The sequence below is a fragment of the Chiloscyllium plagiosum genome, unplaced genomic scaffold (assembly GCF_037043375.1).
Source record: "Chiloscyllium plagiosum isolate Xiang-an unplaced genomic scaffold, Cpla_swu_hap1 HiC_scaffold_13, whole genome shotgun sequence".
Taxonomy (NCBI): Eukaryota; Metazoa; Chordata; class Chondrichthyes; order Orectolobiformes; family Hemiscylliidae; genus Chiloscyllium; species Chiloscyllium plagiosum.
This window is the reverse complement of record NW_028270151.1, coordinates 17689377-17710776: the sequence shown is the minus strand read 5'-3', so window position 1 is coordinate 17710776 and position 21400 is coordinate 17689377. Positions and strand designations below refer to the sequence as shown.

Sequence of the window (21400 nt, the reverse complement as noted above, 5' to 3'; positions counted from 1 at the left end):
ATTGTCATAGAGGCCAAGTCACTGAAAGTATCTAAGACTGAGGTTCTTAAAGAAGAACAATGCAGCACAGGAACAGGCCTTTCAACCCTCCCAGCCTGCACATTTTGCCCTTGGTTGGTCAGAGAAATTAAGGGTTACAGGGAGAACCGAACTGCGAAAAACATCAATCAACTGGCAGAGCAGACTTAATGGACAGAAACGCCTAATTTTGCTCCTATGTGTTATGAATGGCCTTCCCCTTCAAACATCATCCTATTTCCCTGTTTTTTTCCCTTGATCCTTTAATATTCTAACTTTACAAACACCTGTGCAGTTTTGTTTGAAGTTATATTGAAATGTGTGGAAATTGACCATCCCTTCAGTTGTACTGGGTATGTGGCCACGTAGGACGAATGAAAATGGATGCAGAGAGGGCAGGATTGGAGTCTGTATCACAGTGGTTGCCTTTGCGCCCAACAGTCCAGATTCAAATCCTACCTGCCACAAAGGAGTGCCACTAACACGTCCAGACAGGTAGGTTAGCAGCCGCATGACAATTTTAAAGGAATGTTACAATGAAGCAAGTAATTGGAGCATATTAAACAGCCATTAGAGAGATATCTCTGTGTTCAGGAGTTTTCAGTCAAACCAATAGTTTCTGACACCAATATGCCTTTGAAACCCTCTTACCCTTACGCTACTGATTGACCAATTTCTGCAAGTAGTTGCTTGCCTATACAAGATCCTTCAATAATATCTGCCATTTATTTATGTTTTTAGCCATATAACTTTGTTGAAAGTCAACTTTCTGGTTCTCACTCTTGGAGTAGCGTCCATTTTGATTCTACAAACAGGAACGGGAGATCATTTGAGCTGTCGGAGCTTTTTGAACTTCTTGTCAGTCATGAGCCAGTATGGAATGTGAGTGCCTTTCAACATTTTGAGCTTGTCAATCTGGGAATGAGAACTGCGCCTCCTAGTGAATCAGGGCCAGGGCAGTCTTCAAGTCTGACTGTTGAACCAGTTGGTAGATTTAATCATTCATTTCTGGGATGTTGGTATCATCGCCAAGCCTGCCATCATCACCCATCTACTTACTGCCTCAGGAAGAGGGTACTGAGTTGCCTAGTGGTTTAATATAACTTCAAAGAGGTTTGAAAACTTGGAACTGCAATCACATATAGACCGAAACCAGGCCCTGAAGTGTCCCTACAGGGTAGAAGGAGGGCATTCAGCCCATCGAGTCCACATTGACAGTCCAAAGATCATTCCACTCAGACCCAGTCCGCTACTACATCCATAATCCCACATTTCCCACTAACCTATGTAGTCTACCCTGGACAATGTGGAGAAAGTGAGGACTGCAGATGCTGGAGATCAGAGCTGAAAATGTGTTGCTGGAAAAGCGCAGCAGGTCAGGCAGCATCCAAGGAGGATGCTTCTTTCGGGCATGAGCCCTTCTTTCTTGAAGAAGGGCTCATGCCCGCAACGTCGATTCTCCTGCTCCTTGGATGCTGCCTGACCTGCTGTGCTTTTCCAGCAACACATTTTCAGCCCTGGACACTGTGGGCAATTTAACATGGCCAATCCACCCTAACCTGCACATCTTTGGACTATCAAAGGAAACCGGAGCACCCAGAGGAAGTAGCAGCTCTCTGAAAGCTTCTGATTTTAAATAAACCTGCTGAAATATAACCTGGTGTCAGGTGACTTCCGACAGCATCTGTGAAGTGAAAGCAGAGTTAAAGTTTCAGGTCCGGTGACTCTTGGAGTAATAGAGTCATAGAGATGTACAGCATGGAAACAGACCCTTCGGTCCAACCCGTCCATGCCGACCGGATATCCCAATCTAATTTAGTCCCACTTGCCAGCACCTGGCCCATATCCCTCCAAACCCTTCCTAGTCATGTACCCATCCAAATGCTTTTTAAATGTTACAATTGTACCAGCCTCCACCACTTCCTCTGGCAACACATTCCATACACATCCCACCCTCTGCTTGAAAAAGTTACCCTTTAGGTCCCTTTTATAACTTTCTCCTCTCACCCTAAACCTATGCCCTCTAGTGCTGGATGCCCCCACACCAGGGAAAAGCCTTTGACTATTTGTCCTATCCATGCCCCTGATAATTTTGTAAACCTCTATAAGGTCACCCCTCAACCTCCGACACTCCAGGGAAAACAGCCTCAGCCTGTTCAGCCTCTCACAATAGCTCAAATCTTCCAACCCTGACAACATCCTTGTAAATCTTTTCTGAACCTTTTCAAGTCTCACAAAATCTTTCCGATCTTTCCTAGGTCCTTACCATTAAGTGTAAAACTCCTGCTAAGATTTGCTTTCCCAAAATGCAGCACCACACATTTATCTGAATTAAACTCCATCTGCCACTTCTCAGCCCATTGGCCCATCTGATTAAGATCCTGTTGTAATCTGAAGTAACCTCCTTACTTCCAATTTTGGTGTCATCTGCAAACTTACTAACTATACCTCTTATGCTCTCATCCAAATCATTTATATAAATGACGAAAAGTAGTGGACCCAGCACCAATCCTTGTGGCGCTCCACTGGTCACAGGCCTCCAGTCTGAAAAACAACCCTTCACCACCACCCTCTGTCTTCTACCTTTGAACCAGTTCAGCATCCAAATGGCTAGTTCTCCCTGTATTCTGTGAGATCTAACCTTGCTAATCAGTCTCCCATGGAGAACCTTGTAAAACACCTTACTGAAGTCCATTTGATCAAATCTATCACTCTGCCCTCATCAATCGTCTTTGTTATTTCTTCAAAAAAACTCATTCAAGTTTGTGAGACATGACTCCCATGCACAAAGCCATGTTGACTATCTCTAATCAGTCCTTGCCTTTCCAAATACATGTACATCCTGTCCCTCAGAATTCTCTCCAACAACGCGCCCACCACTGACATCAGGATCACTGATCTATAGTTCCCTGACTTGTCCCTACCACCCTTCTTAAACAGTGGCACCATGTCAGCCAACCTCCAGTCTCCGGCACCTCATCTGTGACTATTGATGGTACAAATATCTCAGCAAGAGGCCCAGCAATCACTTCCCTAGCTGCCCACAGAGTTCTAGGGTACACCTGATCAGGTCCTGGGGATGTATCCACCTTTATGCATTTCAAAACACCCAGCACTTCCTCTTCTGTAATATGGACATTTTTCAAGATGTCACCATCTATTTCCCTACATTCTATATCTTCTATGTCCTTTTCCACAGTAAATACTGATGCAACATACTCGTTTAGTATCTCCTCCATTTTCTGCAGCTCCAAACAAAGGCCGCCTTCCTGATCTCTGAGGGGCCCTATTCTCTCCCTATTTATCCTTTTGTCCTTAATGTATTTGTAAAAACCCTTTGGATTCTCCTTAACTCTATTTGCCAAAGCTATCTCATGTCCCATTTTTGCCCTCCTGATTTCCCTCTTAAGTATACTACTACTGCCTTTATACTCTTCTAAGGATTCACTTGATCTATCCTGTCTATATTTGACATATGCTTCCTTCTTTTTCTTAACCAATCCCTCAATTTCTTTAGTCATCCAGCATTCCCTATACCTACCAGCCTTTCCTTTCACCCTGACAGGAAAATACTTTCTCTGGATTCTCGTTATCTCATTTCTGAAGACTTCCCATTTTCCAGCCGTCCCTTTACCTGCAAACATCTGCCCCCGAATATGGTCAAAATTGGCCTTTCTCCAATTTAGAACTTCAACTTTTAGATCTGGTCTATCCTTTTCCATCACTATTTTAACACAAATAGAATTATGGTCGCTGGCCCCAAAGTGCTCCCCCACTGACACCTCAGTCACCTGCCCTGCCTTATTTCCCAAGAGTAGGTCAAGTTTTGCACCTTCTCTTATAGGTACATCCACACACTGAAACAGAAAATTGTCCTGTACACACTTAACCAATTCCTCTCCATCTAAATCCTTAACACTATGGCAGTCCCAGTCTATGTTTGGAAAGTTAAAATCCCCTACCATAACCACCCTATTATTCTTACAGAAAGCTGAGATCTCCTTACAAGTTTGTTTTTCAAATTCCATCTGACTATTCGGGGGTCTGTAATACAACCCCAATAAGGTTATCATCCCTTTCTTATTTCTCAGTTCCACCCAAATAACTTCCCTGGATGTGTTTCCGGGAATACCCTCCCTCAGCACAGCTGTAATGCTATCCTTTATCAAAAACGCAACTCCCCCTCCTCTCTTGCCCCCCCTTCTATCCTTCCTGTAGCATTTGTTTCCTGGAACATTAAGCTGCCAGTCCTGCCATCCCTGAGCCATGTTTCTGTAATTGCTATGACATCCCAGTCCCATGTTCCTAACCATGCCCTGAGTTCATCTGCCTTCCCTGTTAGCCCCTTGCATTGAAATAAATGCATTTTAATTTATTAGTCCTACCTTGTCCCTGCCTGCCCTGACTGACTTGCTTCTGTTCTCAAGTGTACCAGTCTCAGATTGATCTCTTTCCTCACTATCTCCCTGGGTCCCCTCCACACACCCCCACCCCCACCTTACTAGTTTAAATCCTCCCAACTCTTCTTCAAAACTGGAGAAGAAGGATTTAATGGACCTGATACGTTAATTCTGTTCATCTCTCCATGGATGCTGCCAGACCTGCTGATTTCTGATTTTGTTTTTGATTTCTGATTTCTCGCATCCGTAGTTTTTTGTCTCTTCTTTGATAATAGCGTTAGAAGCAGTTTAGAAAATATTCCCTTGGCTTTTTTTTCTCGACTCAAGGACTGGCCTTATGTAGAAAAGTCAGAACCACAGAAATGTTACAGCACAGAACAAGGCCCTTTGGCCTACCATGTCTCTCTTGGCCAAAAGAAAATTAGTCATTAATTTGAATGCTACCATGAAAGATCTGATTCTTAAACTTGCTGGTTACAGCTCCTCAGGTGGGGAACCTGCCTTTTCGGAAATGAGTTGAAAGGTTCTGCCTCCAACATCAAAACTGGGCAGCAAAGTCCACCCAACCACCATCCTCTGGATCAAAAGTCTTTTCCTCATCTCTTCTCTAATTGTTTTACCAATCATCTTTAATCTGTGTCCCCCTCCCCCCTAGTAAATTACCTTTCTGCTCAGGTAGACAGGTGTAACCTGACTACTGTCTTTAGGCCTCTCATCATTTTGTACACTGTGATTATGTCACCCTCCTCTGTTCAAAGGAAAACAACCCCTGCCTGTCTAATCTCTCCTCAGAGCTGTATTTTTTTAAACCTGAGTAACTTTCTCGTACATCTCCTCTGTTCAGCTCATTACGTCCTTCCTGTAATGCAGTCAGAACTACATGCAAAATTCTAGCAGTAAGAGGGGAAGATTTTAAAAGGAGCCTGAGGGGTAACTTCTTCACAGAACGGGTGGTGTATGCTTGTGGAATGAACTGCCAGAGAAAGTGGTAGATGCAGGTCCAGTTACAACATTTAGAAGACATGGATACATGGATAGGAAAGGTTTAGACATTTGGGCCAAACACAGACAAATAGGACTGCTATAGTTTGAAATGTGGTTGGCCCACATGGATTAATTGTATTTAAGGGTCTCTGCTTCCATTCTGTCTCATTCTTTAATGCAGTTGGATCATTATATTCTTCCTTTTGTATTCTATATCTTGTACAATAAGGGGAATGTTCCATATGCTTTCTTTACTATCTCATCCAGGTGGAAGTGGGTACTGCAGATGCTGGAGCTTAGAGTCAAGATTAGAGTGGTAATGGAAAAGCACAGCAGGTCAAGCAGCATCCGAGGAGCAGGAAAATTGACGTTTCAGGAAAAGCCCTTCATCAGGAATGAGGCTGGGAACCTTGGGGGTGGAGACATAAACGAGAGGGGGTGGGGCTGAGAGAAGGTAGCTGAGAATGCAATAGGTGGATGAAGGTGAGGCTAAAGGGATAGGAGGGTGGAGCGGATTGGTGGGAAGGAAGATTGATAGGTGAGACAGGTCATAAGGGCGGTGCTGAGCTGGAAGGTTGGAACTGGAGTAAGGTTGGGGGAGGCAAAATGAGGAAACTGGTGAAATCCACATTGATGTCTTGGGGTTGAAGGGTGCTAAAGCAGAAGATGAGGCATTCTTCCTCCAGGCATCAGGTGGTAAAGGAGTGGTGATGGAGGAGACCTAGGCCCTGCATGTTCTCGGCAGAGTGGGACTTGGAGTTAAAATGTTTGGCACAGGGCAGTGGGGTTGATTGGTGCGGATGTCCTGGAGATGTTCTCTGAAGTGCTCTGCAAGAAGGCATCTGGTCTCCCCAATGTAATGGAGACCGCACCAGAAGCAATGGATACAATAAATTACGTGTGGAAGTGAGTGAGGGGTAAGGGCGTGGAATGCTCTACCTGCCAATGTAGTTAACTCAGCCACTTTAGGGAGATTTAAACAATCCTTGGATAAGCACATGGATGATGATGGGGTAGTGTAGGGGGATGAGCTGAGAATAGTTCATGGATCGGCGCAACATTGAGGGCTGAAGGGTCTGCTCTGTGCTGTATTGTTCTATGTTCTAAGTGCAGGTGAAACTTTGATGGATGTGGAAGGCTCTTTGGTGCCTGGGACAGAAGTGAGGGGGCAAATGTAGGCGCAGGTTTTGCAATTCCAGTGGTGGCAGGGGAAGATGCCAGGAGGGGAGGGTGGGTTGTTGGTGGCATGGACCTGACCAGATAGTCACAGAGGGGACGGTCTTTGTGGAAAGCAGATCAGGGTGGGGAGGGAAATATATCCCTGGTGGTGAGGTCTGTTTGTAGGTGGCGGAAATATCGTTGGATGATAAGGTTAGATCTCATGGAATAAAGGGAGAACTTGCCATTTGGATACAGAACTGGCTCAAAGGTAGAAGACAGAGGGTGGTGGTGGAGGGTTGCTTTTCAGACTGGAGGCCTGTGACCAGTGGAGTGCCACAAGGATCGGTACTGGGCCCTCTACTTTTTGTCATTTACATAAATGATTTGGATGCGAGCATAAGAGGTACAGTTGGTAAGTTTGCGGATGACACCAAAATTGGAGGTGTAGTGGACAGCGAAGAGGGTTACCTCAGAATACAACAGGATCTGGACCAGATGGGCCAATGGGCTGAGAAGTGGCAGATGGACTTTAATTCAGATAAATGCGATGTGCTGCATTTTGGGAAAGCAAATCTTAGCAGGACTTATACACTTAATGGTAAGGTCCTAGGGAGTGTTGCTGAACAAAGAGATCTTGGAGTACAGGTTCAAAGCTCCTTGAAAGTGGAGTTGCAGGTAGATAGAATAGTGAAGAAGGCGTTTGGTATGCTTTCCTTTATTAGTCAGAGTATTGAGTACAGGAATTGGGAGGTCATGTTGCAGCTGTACGGGACATTGGTTAGGCCACTGTTGGAATATTGCGTGCAATTGTGGTCTCCTTCCTATCATAAAGATGTTGTGAAACTTGAAAGGGCTCAGAAAAGATTTACAAGGATGTTGACAGGGTTGGAGGACTTGAGCGAAAGGGAGAGGCTAAACAGGCTGGGGCTGTTTTCCCTGGAGCTTCAGAGGCAGAGGGGTGACCATATAGAGGTTTACAAACTTATGAGGGACATGGATAGGATAAACAGACAAAGTCTTTTCCCTGGGATCGGGGAGTCCAGAACTAGAGGGCATAGGTTTAGGTGAGAGGGGAAAGAGACCTCAGGGGCAACTTTTTCACACAGAGGGTGGTACGTGTATGGAATGAGCTGCCAGAGGATGTGGTGGAGGCTGGTACAATTGCAACATTTAAGAGGCATTTGGATGGGTATATGAATAGGAAGGGTTTGGAGGGATATGGGCCGGGTGCTGGCAGGTGGGACTAGATTGGGTTGGGATATCTGGTCAGCATGGACAGGTTGGACCGAAGGGTCTGCTGTACATCTCTATGACTCCATGCTGATGTTGGTGGGGTGGAAAGTGAAGACCGGGGTTGGGGGGGGGTCGCGGTGGTGGTTCTGTCCTTGTTGTGGTTGGATGGGTTGGGTTCGAGGGCAGAGGTGCGGGACGTGGATGAGATGCATTGGAGGGCATCATGAACCACATGGGAGTGGAAATTGTGGTCTTTAAAGAAGGAAGCCATCTGGTGTGTTCTGTCGTGGAACTAGTCCTCCTGGGAGCAGATGTAGCAGAGGCAGAGGAATTGGGAATACACCAGCCTGACCCGCTGTGCTTTTCAAGCACTACTCTAATCCTTACTATCTCATCTACCCATCCTTCAGGGCCCGGTAGACATGAACTCCAAACTCTTTCACTTCCTCATCCCCTTGCTATATCCATCGGTTTACTGTGAGTTCCATAGTTTTGTTCTCTCAAAATGCATAACTTCAAATTTCTCTGGATTGAAACCCATTTGCTACTTTTCTGCTCACTCCACCATCCTATCAATGTTTCCTCTTGTAGAGGAGACTCAGAGCGGTCTTTTAAAAATGAGAATCTTTTTTGCTCAGAGGGTTACAATTTTGGGGAATTCTCTTCCCTGGTGAACACAGGAGGCTGTTAGACAGATTCTTGACAGACAAGGGAATCATGGGCGATGGGAGCCAGAGACGAAAGTGAAGTTGAAACCCCTGGAGCATCGAATGCTGAGGGGTGACTCCATAGAAGTTTATAAAATCATGAAAAGCCAATGTTTTATCCCCAGGGTAGGGAAGTCCAAAACTGGAGGAAAAAGGTTTAAGATGAGAGGGAAAACATCTTAAATGGACCTTTGGGCAACGTTTTTGGTGAATGTATGGAATGAGCTGACAGAGGAAGTGGAGGGAGCTGGTACAATTACAACTTTTAAAAGGCATCTGGATGGGTATATGAATGGGAAAAGTTTAGAGGGCTATGGGCCAAATGCTGGCAAATGGGACTAAGTCAAATTAGGATGTCTGGTCGATGTGGATGAGTTGGACCGAAGGGTCTATTTCCATGTTGTACAGCTCCATGACTCAACCAGATCATATTAAATACTGGACTAGACTTGAAGGACCAAATAGCCTTGTCCTGCTTCTGTCTGCCCATGACGAGGTTCACAAGGAGACGATGTTTCTGTCTGTGGGGAGATGGGCCCAACAAGTGAGTTCAGGAGTAACCTCTTTGTTCATGATTGATTAGAATGTAGAACTTGCTACCACAAGCAGTAGTTGAGGTGAATGGCATTGATGTATTTACATGACAGTTGAAACAATATGCTGATTGCATGGAGGTGAAATGTGATGGATTGAGGTTGGTGCAGAACAGGGATACTAATGTGGTCTGTTTCCCTCTGTGTTATGAATCATCCGCAATTCTGTGAAGCTGAACAATAACAGGATACAATGCAATTATCAGCAACAGACAGCGCTGTATAGAAATTCACTACAGAGAAGACTCTCAGACTGAAGAAAATATACAAAATAATATTTAATCAGTTATTTAAGTACACAGAGCTCTATTTTAGTCTTCAGTAAAGCTGTGACTTTTATGCAACGGTGTAAACACGGAGAAAAAAGGCACAATATTTCCTGTCCGGATTAACATAGATATGGTCCTATTATTAGACGTTTAATACCATTGACAGTAAGTCCATATTTTAATATGTATACTATTCCTATTGTAAAATTGAAAACTTCAAAACAGTGGCATGAACAACTGGGTCTAGGCCAAAGAATAAGTTAGACAGTACAGAGTGCTTAATCATGGGCTACTTCACTCAGCTGACTTTCCTATATTAAAATATTTAATACTTTTCCCTCTATTCTCAAATATAATCCTTAATGCAACTGTAAACCCCAAAAAGATATTGAATCTACAATTCAGCCATTCTCTGATAGCTGAGCTCATCCAAAATTCCACTAATTATCTGCTCACTGCATTTTAACCCAGATCTCTGAACTTGCTGAGCTGGATTAGTTCCTGATCAGGCAACAGTTCAGTTCTCAATGTTTTCACCCTTGAGTCCAAGTCTTTTAATTACCTTTTCATTGTAACCTCATCCAAACCTCATACAATCATTTTTTGTAAGAAATCTTGACCTCATATATATTCCAGCTTGCAACCTAATCTCTGCAATTCCCTTCTCAATCCTTTCCAACTTCCTCAATATTTCTCCGTTATGTTAAAATACTGCCTGTTTGATCAAACTTCTGGTCACCTGCCTTAATACTGACTTGTCACAGTTTTCTGATAATGCTCCAGGGAAGTGTCTTGGGGCATTTAAACTACATTAAAAGTTTTATGTAAATGTACATTACAGAGCAACCTCGATTATCCGAACATCGATTATCCAATTTCGGATTATCTGAACAAGATCTCAAGTTCCCGATGCTTGGGTAAACTAATATCCAAACATTTGATTACCTGAACATTCGATTATCCAAACAAAATACTCCCCGTCCACGTCGTTCAGATAATCGAGGTTACCTTGTTTTGGTTTTGAAGGAATCGTCATCATTTTATTACTTGGCTATTGTGGCACAAAGTGAATTCTTTAATCTCCTAGACTATAGACTCATTCCGATTGATAAACTTTGAAGCAGTAGTAGTGAATCTCCTCCTGAAAGTGTCTCCCGCCAGGAAGTACAAGATAGGGTCCACACAGCTATTGAGGCTGGCAAGCCCGCGGGTCACTTGATAAGTGGCGTAGACCCTCTTGTTCCACTCGCATGTCTCTGGCCCTTGGTAATACAGTCTGGACTGTAGGTTAAGATTCTTCATCACATGAAAGGGGAGGTAGGAGGTGGCAAAGACGGCCAACACAATGATGACGAGACGCACAGACTTGCCCCGGAGTGGTGTCCTCATGTCGTTAGATATTAAGGCCTTCACAATAAATCCATAACAGACCAGGATGGTGGCAAAGGGGACGCAGAAACCAAAGAATGTAGTCAGCATGCTGTAAATGAAATAAGTGTCCAAGAGCTCTTTAGACGTGGTGTCATAGCAAATGGTTTTTATTGTTTTATTTGCATCTGGTCGAGAAAAGTTTGCTTTATTGGTGTCCTGTCGTATTCGGGAGAAGTACAGTATTGGGGAGATGCCAGCCATGACCACAACCCACACGCACACGCACACAATGGTTGCCGATTTTTTCTTCAACCTGCCCAGTGATCTCATGGGGTGCACCACCCCCGTGTACCTGTGGACGCTGATGCAGGTCAGAAACAAGATGCTCCCGTAGAGGTTAACGTGGAAAATGAACCTCTGCAGTTTGCACAGGGCCTCCCCGAAGATCCAGTCGCTTTCCTTGAAATAGTAAAATATTAAAACCGGCAGAGAGAAGACGTAGAAGAGGTCAGCCAGGACGAGATTAAACATGTAAACGGTGATGCTACTCCAAGGCCTCATGTGAAAGATGAACATCCAGAGAGCAACACTGTTTCCGATTAATCCAGTGACAAACACAATAATGTACATGATGGGCAGATAGCAAGATTCCAATTCTTTGTTGAGAGAGCAGTTATTAGATGGCAGGTTTGCCATTGTATCTGCTTGAAGGCCTTTCATTCACAATAAACAAGGTGGCTCATGTTCCTCCGATTATGAGAATATCTGAAAGAGTAACCAAGGAGAGATTTAAATTTGACACATATTATGAATTTTTCTCTATTATATTGGCTCTCAGTCTAACAACTAATGGAATTGGAACTCTCATCATTATGTTCAGATATCTCATTATTCTCTATCTCCATTCAGATTTAGAACCTTCTAATACCTCAGCACTGTTCCAAACCTCACCTCTTTTGAGTCCCTGATTTCAATAGCTTTAACGGTGGTGGTTATTGCTTCAATTGCCAAACTCCTAAGCTCTGAAATTTCTTCTCTAAATTTCTCCTTTCTCTCCCCTTCCTGAAGCAACTAATTAAAATCTACTGTTTTCAACAAGCTTTTGGTCATCTGGCCTGATATGACGTAATGTCAACGTTAGTATGATAATGCTCCAAAACCTTGCTAGTTTCACTATGTTAAAGGTGTGCTATCAATGTACCATATTGTTGTTGGAAATGTGTTTGTTGTATTGAAACCTCCTCGAAAGCAGTGCTCCAGGGACAATAGTTAAATTGAAATTATTATTCTTCTGCATCTGTTACCCTCTTCACTCCTTTCTCTCTGAAAATGATTCCTTGTAATGTTGCATAATTCTACAGGTAGATCTTGTCTGAGTGCTGACATAGTGTCGGTTTTACTAAGTTGCCTTCTCACCTCTGCATTAGAAAACTCAAGTCACATTCTGCAGATCTGAAGATACAATCTAGTTTGTTACACCAGTGAGGTGCAGAGGGAGTGCCACATTGTTGTAGTTTCCATTTTTTCAATGAAATTTCAAACCCTAACACCAAGTGGTGCACAAGTTCAGCACCACTTGTGGATGAAGAGATCTTCCTAGTGTCTGGATTTATCCCTTAACTGTCAGCTCTAGAACAAAGTTAAAAATCACACAATACCAGGTTATAGTCCAACAGATTTATTTGGAAGCACTAGCTTTTACAGCACTGCTCCTTCATTGGGCAGCTGTGGAGATTCTCCACAACCACCTGATGAAGGAGCAGCGCTCCGAAAGCTAGTGCTTCCAAATAAACCTGTTGGACTATAACCTGGTATTGTGTGATTTTTAACTTTGTACAGCCCAGTCCAACACCGGCGTCTCCAAATCGGCTCCAGAACAGGGTTATCTAGTTGCTATTGCAATGTTATTTATGGAGACTTGAGGTGTACAAATTAACTTCTGAGTGCCTTCACATTACATCAGTGACTTCACTTCAAAAGTATTTAATTGTCTGAGAAACGCTTTGTGGTTTTCTGAATATGTGAAGAGCTATTGGTACATCTCATTCACCCAGCTCACTCAATGTCACTTCAATACAATGACGAAGGAATGGGGCAATGGAGACAGATTATTTTAATAAGAATTGCTCTGCTGTTTTGGATAGGATGTGGATACCCCCAAAGACAAACCACCTTCCTGTCAGCATCCAATTTTGCAGAAGGCATTGGGATATTTTTACTGGGCCAGTCATCCCGTGGCCCAGGTTAAAGTGCTCAGGTTTGGGCTTGAATCGCACCATGGCATATAGTAAAAATTTAATTCAATTACTACCTCTGCAACCTTTACCAAATAACTAATGATTGTTAATTGTTACCTGGCCTAGTCTAGATGTAACTCCAGAGTGCAGGCATGTAGTTGCCTCTTAACAGTCCTCTGAAGTGGCCAAAAGAACCAAAGAGTTCATGAGGAATTAGGATTTACTATATCCACATCCCATCAAACAATAAATGAAGTGGAACTAGGTAGATGTTTACAGCACAGGTAGAGGTCATTAAGCCTATTAACTCTGCTCCATCGTTCAATGAGATCACAACTGATCTGATAACCCTCAAATCCATTTACCTGCCTTATCCCCATTATCCTTGATCCTTTACTAATTAAAAGTCTGTCTCTCTCAGCCCTGAATATACTGAATGACCCAGCCTCGACAGGTCTCTGCATAAAGTATTCCACAGATTCACTGCTCACTGGGAGAAGAAATTCCTCCTAATCTCTGTTTTGAATTTACGACTCTTGATTCTGAGATGATGTCCTCTGGTAAGAGACTCTGGTAATAATCATGTTTAATAAGAAGTCTGCTCATTCTTTTAAACGCCAATGAGTACAAGATCAACCTACTCAACCTCTCCTCTTAAGAGAAACTCTCAATATCCGTAATCAACCTAGTAAACCTCCTCTGGACTGCCAATAATCTTCCCTTAGACAAGGAGACAAAAATTGTTCACAGTGTGGTTTGACCAGTGCTTTGTCTAAGTGTAGCAAAAGCTCCTTATTTTCATAATGCTGGGCAATTCTTTTAGCTACAGAGGTCCTAGTAGGCAGGTAATAATTAAATACCTTTACTCTACGTGTAACTAACTGACCGTGAGTGAAAGAAGCAAGGTCCAGCAACAATAGGGCAGGCGAGGATCAGTGCCACAGCCTCAGAGTGAAGGGATGATGCTTTTGAACTGAGATAAGGAGGAACTTCTTCAGCCAGAGGGTGGTGGCTCTGTGGAACTTATTGCTGCAAAACGTTGTGGAGGTCAAATCATTTAATGCATTTAAGATAGAGATAGATCGAGTTTTGATCAGTAAGGGGATGAAACATTACAGGGAGAAGGCAGGAGAATGGGGATGAGAAACATATCAGCCATGATCAAATAGCAGGGCAGGCTTGATGGGATGAATGGCCTAATTATGCTCTATATATATGGTCTTATGGTTTTATTTCAGACATGGGTGACACGGTGGCTCAGTGCTCAGCACTGCTGCCTCAAAGCACCCAGGTTCAATTCCAGCCTCAAGTGACTGTGTGTGTGGAGTTTGCACATTCTCCCCATCCCTGTATGGGTTTCCTCCCATAGTTCAGAGATGTGCATGTTCAGTGTATAGGCCATGCTAAATTGCCTGCAGTGTCCAGGGATGTGCACTGGGTGGATTAGTCATGGAAAATGTTGGGTTACAGGAATAGAGTAGGGGGAATAGGTCTGGGTGGGATGCTGTTCAGACAGTCAGTGTGGACTCAATGAGCTGAATGGCCTGCTCCCACACTATAGAGGTTCTGTGATTCTATGGAATGTGAAGTCTGTAGGGCTCTTACCGTACTTTGTATGTAGTCATGGTCATTCACAAGAGCGTAGACTTCCTTTTACCACAGTGATCACTTAGTTCGGCACACTAAGTGGGAATTCAAGGTTTAAGGAAATTGTAGGTTCAGATTGTTTGAAACCCACTCCAGAAAATTAATGAGCCTTCCAGTCTTCAAAGAGACTATGACTGCACTCTGCCACTGCAGGACAGAGCATTGCCAATACTGGACCCTTCCTTGTTTCAACAAAAACAGAGATTGCTGGAAAAACATTAATTCTACTTTCTCTCCTCAGATGCTGCCAGACCTGCTGAGTTTCTCCAACAATTTCTGTTTTAGTTTGGAATCCCAACATCCATAGTTCTTTGTTTATTTTTCTCCATGTTTTAAATCCATTTGATAGCATAATTGCTTTATACTGTGAGACAATTTGTAAATGAGAAAAATGACTGATAGAGCACCCCTCAAGACTGGGGTCAACATTTCCTCACAGAGGGTGGTGTGTGTATGGAATGAGCTGCCAGTGGAAATGGTGGAGGCTGGTACAATGACGATATTTAAAAGGCATCTGGATGGATATATGAATAGGAAGAGTTTAGAGGGATATGGACCAAGTGCTGGCAAATGGGACTAGATTAATTTAGGATACCTGGTCGGCATAGATGAGTTGGACCGAAGTGTCTGTTTCTGCACTGCATATCGCTATGATCTGTGACTGCAGGATATCTCAAAGTACTTTACTTTGATTAAGTAGAACATAGAACAGTACAGCCCTTTGGACCTCAATGTGCCAGCCTTTTATCCTACTCTAAGATCAGACTAACCTACATACTCTTTATTGTACTATCTTCCATGCGCCTATCCAAGAGTCGCTTAAATGTCCCTAATGTATCTGACTCTACTACCACTGCTGGCTGTACAATCCACACACCCACCACTCTCAGTGTAAAGAACCTACCTCTGATATCTCCCTTATTTTAAAATTATGCCCCGTCATGATAAACATTTCTGCCATGGGAAAAAGTCTCTGGCTATCCACTCTATTTTTGCCTCTCAAATCTTGTACATCTCTATCAAGTCACCTCCCATCCTTCTTCATTTCAATGAGAAAAGCCCTAGCTCCCTCAACCTTTCTTCATTAACATGCCCTCCAGTCCAGGCAGCATCCTAGTAAATCTCTTCTGCATCCTCTCTAAATCTTCCACATCGTTCCTATAATGAGGCGATCAGAACTGAACACAATATTCCAAGTGTGGTCTAACCACTGCTCGACAAAGCTGCAGCATAACCTCACGGCTCTGAAACTCAATGCTTCTGCGAATGAAAGCCAACACACCATATACCTTCTTAACAACCTTATCAACTTTGGTGGCAACTTTGAGGGATCTCTGGACATGGACACCAAGTTCCCTCTGTTCCTCAACACTGCCAAGAATACTGCCTTTAACCCTATTTTCTGCATTCATTTTTGACCTTCCAAAGTGAATAACGTCACACTTTTCCAAGTTGAACTCCATCTGCCAATTCTCAGCCCAGTTCTGCATCCCATCAATGTTCCATTGCCACCTACAACAGCCTTCCACACTACCCACAACTCCACCAACCTTTGTGTCACCGCAAACTTACTAATCAACCTTACACTCCCTCATCCAAGTCATTTATAAAAATCACAAACAGCAGAGGTCCTAGAACCAATCCCTGGAACACCACTGGTCACCGAGCTCCAGGCTGAATACTTTCCATCTCACACCACCCTCTGTCTTCTATGGGCCATCAATTCTGAATCCAGACAGACAGGTTTCCCTGTAACCCTTGCCTCCTTACTTTCTGAATGAGCCTTTCATGCGGAACCTTATCAAACACCTTGTTAAAACCCATGTACAACACATCCACTGCTCTACCTTCAACTATGTGTTTGTCACATCCCGCAAAGAATTCAACAAGGTTTGTGATGTATGACCTGCCCCTCATAAAGCCATGCTGACTACCTCTAATCAAACTATGGTTTTCTAAGTAACCATAAATCCTGTCTCTCAGAATTGTCTCCAATACTTTGCCCACCACTGATGTAAGACAGACTAGTCTGTAATTCCCAGGATTATCCCTATTCCCTTTCTTGAACAAAGGAATAACATTTGCCTCCCTCCAATCATGTGGTACTACTCCAGTGGACAATGAGGATGCAAAGATCATCACCAAAGGCGCAGCAATCTCTTCCCTCGCTTCCTGTAGTAACCTTCGGTATATCCCATCTGGCCCAGGAAACTTATCTATCCTTATGTTTTTCAAAATTTTCAACACGTCCTTCTTCTTAACATCAATCTGTTCCAGCATACCAGTCTGTTTCACACTGTCCTCAGAAACACCAATGTCTCTCTCAGTAGTGAATATTGAAGCAAAGTATTCATTAAGGACCTCTCCTACTTCCCCTGACTCCAGGTACAAGTTCCCTCCATTATCCCTAATTGGCCCTACCCTCGCTCTGGCCATCCTCTTGTTCCTCAGATAACTGTAGAATGCCTTAGGGTTTTCCTTAATCCCACCCACTAAAGCCTTTTCATGCCTCCTTCTTCAGTACCTTCTTGCTACTTGTAACCCTCTAAAGCTCTGTCTGATCCTTGCCTCCTCAACCTTAAGTAAGCTTCCTTCTTCCTCTTGACTAGATGTTCCACATCCCTCGACAGCCAAGGTTCCTTCACCCTACCATCCCTTCCTGCCTCAGTGGGACAAACCTGTCCAGCACTCTCAGCAAGTGCTCCCTAAACAATCTCCACATTTCCGTCATGCTTTTCCCTGAGAAGATCTGTTCCCAAGTTAGGCTCCCCAGTTCCTGCCCAATAGCATTGTAATTCTTCCCTCCCCATCCTGATTAAGTACTTTCCCATACCATCTGCTCCTATCTCTCTCATGACGAGAGTAAAGGTCAGGGAGTTGTGATCACTCTCACCGAAATACTCTCTCACCGAGAGATCTGACACCTGTTCTGGTTCATTGTCAAGCATCACATCCCAAATGGCTTCCCCTCTAGTCGGTTTGACTACAAATTGCATCAGGAATCCTTCCTGGACGCACCTGACAAAAACTGCCCCATCCAAACAATTTGCACTAATGAGGTTCCAATTAATATTAGGGAAGTTAAAGCCACCCATGACAACAACTCTGTTACTTCTATGCATTTCCAAAATCTGCCTCCCAATCTGCTCCTCCGTGTCTCTGTTGTTATTGGGGGCCTGTAGAAAACTCACAAGAAATTGACTGCTCCTTTCCTGTTTCTGACTTCCACCCATACTGACTCTGTAGACAAACCCTCCTCTCCGACCTCTCTTTCCACAGTGCTCCTGATCAATGTTATATTTGGGCAGTTAAATCTATGCACACATCAACCAATGTGGTATTGACCATCTCCTTTTTTGATGATGGTTGAGTAATGGATATTGACCAGGACACTATAACGTCTGAAGGTATAGGAACAGGAGTAAATCATTTGTTCCATCAATTCTGCCCTGCCATTCAATCATGGCTGATATATTTCTCAACTCCATTCTCTTGCCTTCACCCAGTAACTCTTGATCCCCTTACACAGGGAAGAACACCTCTGCACCTCTTCCATTAACACTTAGGAGGGATGTCTCTCATCTGGCAGAGAGCATACACCGTGCTCAGAAACACTGCATGTCCAACATTCAGCAGAATTCACTGAGACTGCAGTTACACAGCAGAGAACCATTGTGGGGCAACTGTAAGGTCACCCATCTGCTGGGTAGACAACAGAATTAATGGGAATGTTTGATTTCCATGTTACACAATCGTACGCTCAAATGAAAACTGATGGGAAAACATGGGAAGAGTAACTGACAATTGGCATTATAACTGGGAAATGACAATATAACTCGGGAATGGCAGTAAAAGTTGGGAATGGACAAAGTTAAAAATCACACACAGGTTATAGTCCAACAGGTATTTTGGAAGAACGAGCTTTCAGACTGCTGCTCCTTCTGAAGCATTTACTCTTTGCTACCTTCCCCCACCCTCCTCTCCGACCTATCACCTCCCTCCCCACCCCCATTCACCTATTGTACTCTCTGCTACTTTCTCCCCACCCCCACCCCCACCCCACCTCTATTTATCTCTCCACCCTGGAGGCTTCCTGCCTCTATTCCTGACAAAGGGCTTTTGCCTGAAATGTCGATTTTCCTGCTCCTCGGATGCTGCCTGACCTGCTGTGCTCTTCCAGCACCACTCTGATCTAAACTCTGCTCCTTCTTCAGGTAACGAGTAGAGCAGAATCATAAAATTTATATAGAACATAGAATTTATAGCAAAAGATGACAGTATCATGCAACTGATGATATATTGAACAATCCTTCATTGCTGTTAAGTCTTTCATCTTTTAGAATGGGTTGCAGGTTTCAGTTCATTAATATGTAAATCCCAGAACTTCTTTTAAGTCACATTCTCAAGCTAACTTAAGGTTTTATAAAAATAGATGACATCTCAGCTCAGACAATGCATTAAAGTGTGAGGTTACAGCTACCTGACGAAAGAGCAGCGTTCTGAAAGCTAGTGCTTTCAAACAAACCTGTTGGACTATAACCTGGTGTTATGAGATTTTTAGTTAAGAGTGTGGTGCCTGATGAAGGGCTTTTTGCCCGAAACGTTGATTCTCCTGCTCCTCAGATGCTGCCTGACCTGATGTGCTTTTCCAGCACCACACTCTCGACTCTAATCTCCAGCATCTGAAGACCTCGTGTGATTTTTAACGTTGTCCACCCCAGTCTGACACCGGCACATCATAACTTGGAAATGACAGTGAAACTCAGGAATGGAAACAGAACCAGGAAAAAAGCACTGCAGATGTGAAAGGCAGTGTAGACCAGGAGTGATTGTATACTCAAGAATTACAGGTGAACTCAGAACTGACAATATAACTCCGGTTTGACAGTATAATCTGGGAAGTATAATCTGGGAATGTGGGGATGGAAGTATAACTAGGAATTGATAGTGTAACCTAAGAATGGTAATATATCACTCGAATGGCAGTATAAATCAGGACTGGTAGAATGAATCAGGAATGGCAAAATGAATCAGGAATGGCAGAATGAATCGGGAATGGCAGAATGAATCGGGAATGACAATCTAAATCAGGAATGGCAGAGTGAATCAGGAATGTCAGTATAACTCGGGAAAGGCAGTGCAACTCAGCAATCGCAGTCAAACTCGGGACTGGAAACTCGGGAGTGGCAGGACTGTACAACCTGACCAAAGCTCGCATGTCCAGTTGACATGTGTGAGTGAGATTTGCCTTGAATACCAGAGGCGGACACAATGCGGGATGTCAGCAGACTCGCGGTTACCCTGGTCCCCGGCTGACAACGGGGAGGTTGCCCAAGTTAGAAAGCTCATCGAATCTCCCACAATCACAGCAGCGCTCCCGAGGTCCCCCCCACCCACCCAACAACAGTAACTTTCCCTTCCACTTACTGCAGGATGCAGAGCTCCTCTCTCTGTCTGCGCTGTTTCTTCCACCAGCCAGCCCCTGGGGAATGAGAATCTCGATAGAGGGGGGGGGGGGGGGGGATGTGTCTCCTCCGCAGCACACTGCCCCCGGGTCCAGCAGGAACACCCCTGAACTGCAAACTCTCTCTGTCTGCCCACGCTCAGCTCTTCCTCGTGGTTGTTCCAGACTTCCACTCGCGGTCACACATCGACCTCACATTTGCCGAAGAAGCACTCCAAACTGATCACCAGAAACGAAAGCAGAGAGTGAGGGGGGGGGGGGGGGGGGACTGATCTGAGCTTTTCCGTCTTCAGTCCCCAAAGCGGATTTCAGCCAATGCCCACCAGCACAGATGGCGAATGTCCCTTAACTTCCATTTACTGTTTACTTTCTTTCACAGTCGACTTTGTCCCCCTCAGACACCTTGCATTAAAACTCGCGGAAGTCAGGGAGGAAAGGCTACATGAGGAATGAGCTTTCACCAGTGGGTCCTGCTTCAACAGGCATCTCACATCCGAGGCAACAACAACACTGCTCTTTGAGGCACTTCCAGCAGGAGGATGGTTTTCGTTGCAGCCAGGATACGGATGCTAAAGGGAGTGCTCAAAAGTTAGGTTTTTCATGTATGTAGTGATGGCTGTTGGTGGGAAAGAGAGGTGCAGCTTTTTTGTGACAACTTTTTTAAAAAATTTGATTTGATTCATTATCGAATCACAGAATCCCTACAATAGACAATAGGTGCAGGTGTAGGCCATTCTGCCCTTCGAGCCAGCACCACCATTCATTATGATCATGGCTGATCACCCTCAATCAGTATCCTGTTCCTGCCTTATCCCCATAACCCTTGATTCCACTATCCTTAGGAGCTCTATCCAACTCTTTCTTGAAAGTATCCAGAGACTTGGCCTCCACAGCCTTCTGGGGCAGAGCATTCCACACACCCACCACTCTCTGGGTGAAGAAGTTTCTCCTCAACTCTGTTCTAAGTTGCCTACCCCTTATTTTTAAACTGTGTCCTCTGGTTCAGGACTCACCCATCACCGGAAACATGCTTCCAGCCTCCAGAGTGTCCAATCCTTTAATAATCTTATACGTCTCAATCTGATCCCCTCTTAGCCTTCTAAACTCACGTGTATACAAGCCCAGTCGCTCCAATCTTTCAACATAAGATAGTCCCACCATTCCAGGAATTGACCTTGTCAACCTACACTTCACTCCCTCAATAGCCAAAATGTCTTTCCTCAAATTTGGAGACCAAAACTGCGCACAATATTCCAGGTGCAGTTTCACCAGGGCCCTCTACAGCTGCAGAAGGATCTCTTTGCTTCTATACTCAA

At 44.1% G+C, this 21400-nt stretch overlaps 1 protein-coding gene and 1 long non-coding RNA gene across 2 annotated transcripts in view; one reads left to right on the top strand and one right to left on the bottom strand.

Moving 5' to 3' along the window:
* Positions 1 to 9356: 9356 nt before the first annotated feature.
* LOC122556363 (P2Y purinoceptor 1-like) lies at positions 9357 to 20599 on the bottom strand. The gene is made up of 2 exons (XM_043702997.2): positions 20048 to 20599; positions 9357 to 11501 (listed from the first exon to the last, which is right to left on the bottom strand). The coding sequence occupies exon 2, from the start codon at positions 11454 to 11456 to the stop codon at positions 10449 to 10451; it is 1008 nt and encodes a 335-aa protein (XP_043558932.2). The 5' UTR covers positions 11457 to 11501; positions 20048 to 20599; the 3' UTR covers positions 9357 to 10448.
* LOC148148255 (uncharacterized) overlaps positions 18744 to 21400 on the top strand; it is a 55354-nt gene continuing 52697 nt past the window's right edge. The window contains exon 1 of the long non-coding RNA XR_015759005.1: positions 18744 to 18834. This is a non-coding gene — a long non-coding RNA (uncharacterized LOC148148255). The remainder of the gene's footprint in view (positions 18835 to 21400) is intronic.

What these genes read in the sequence shown, in the direction of transcription:
- LOC122556363 (XM_043702997.2), bottom strand. Translation starts at nt 11,456, where the DNA reads ATGAAAGGCCTTCAAGCAGATACAATGGCAAACCTGCCATCTAATAAC.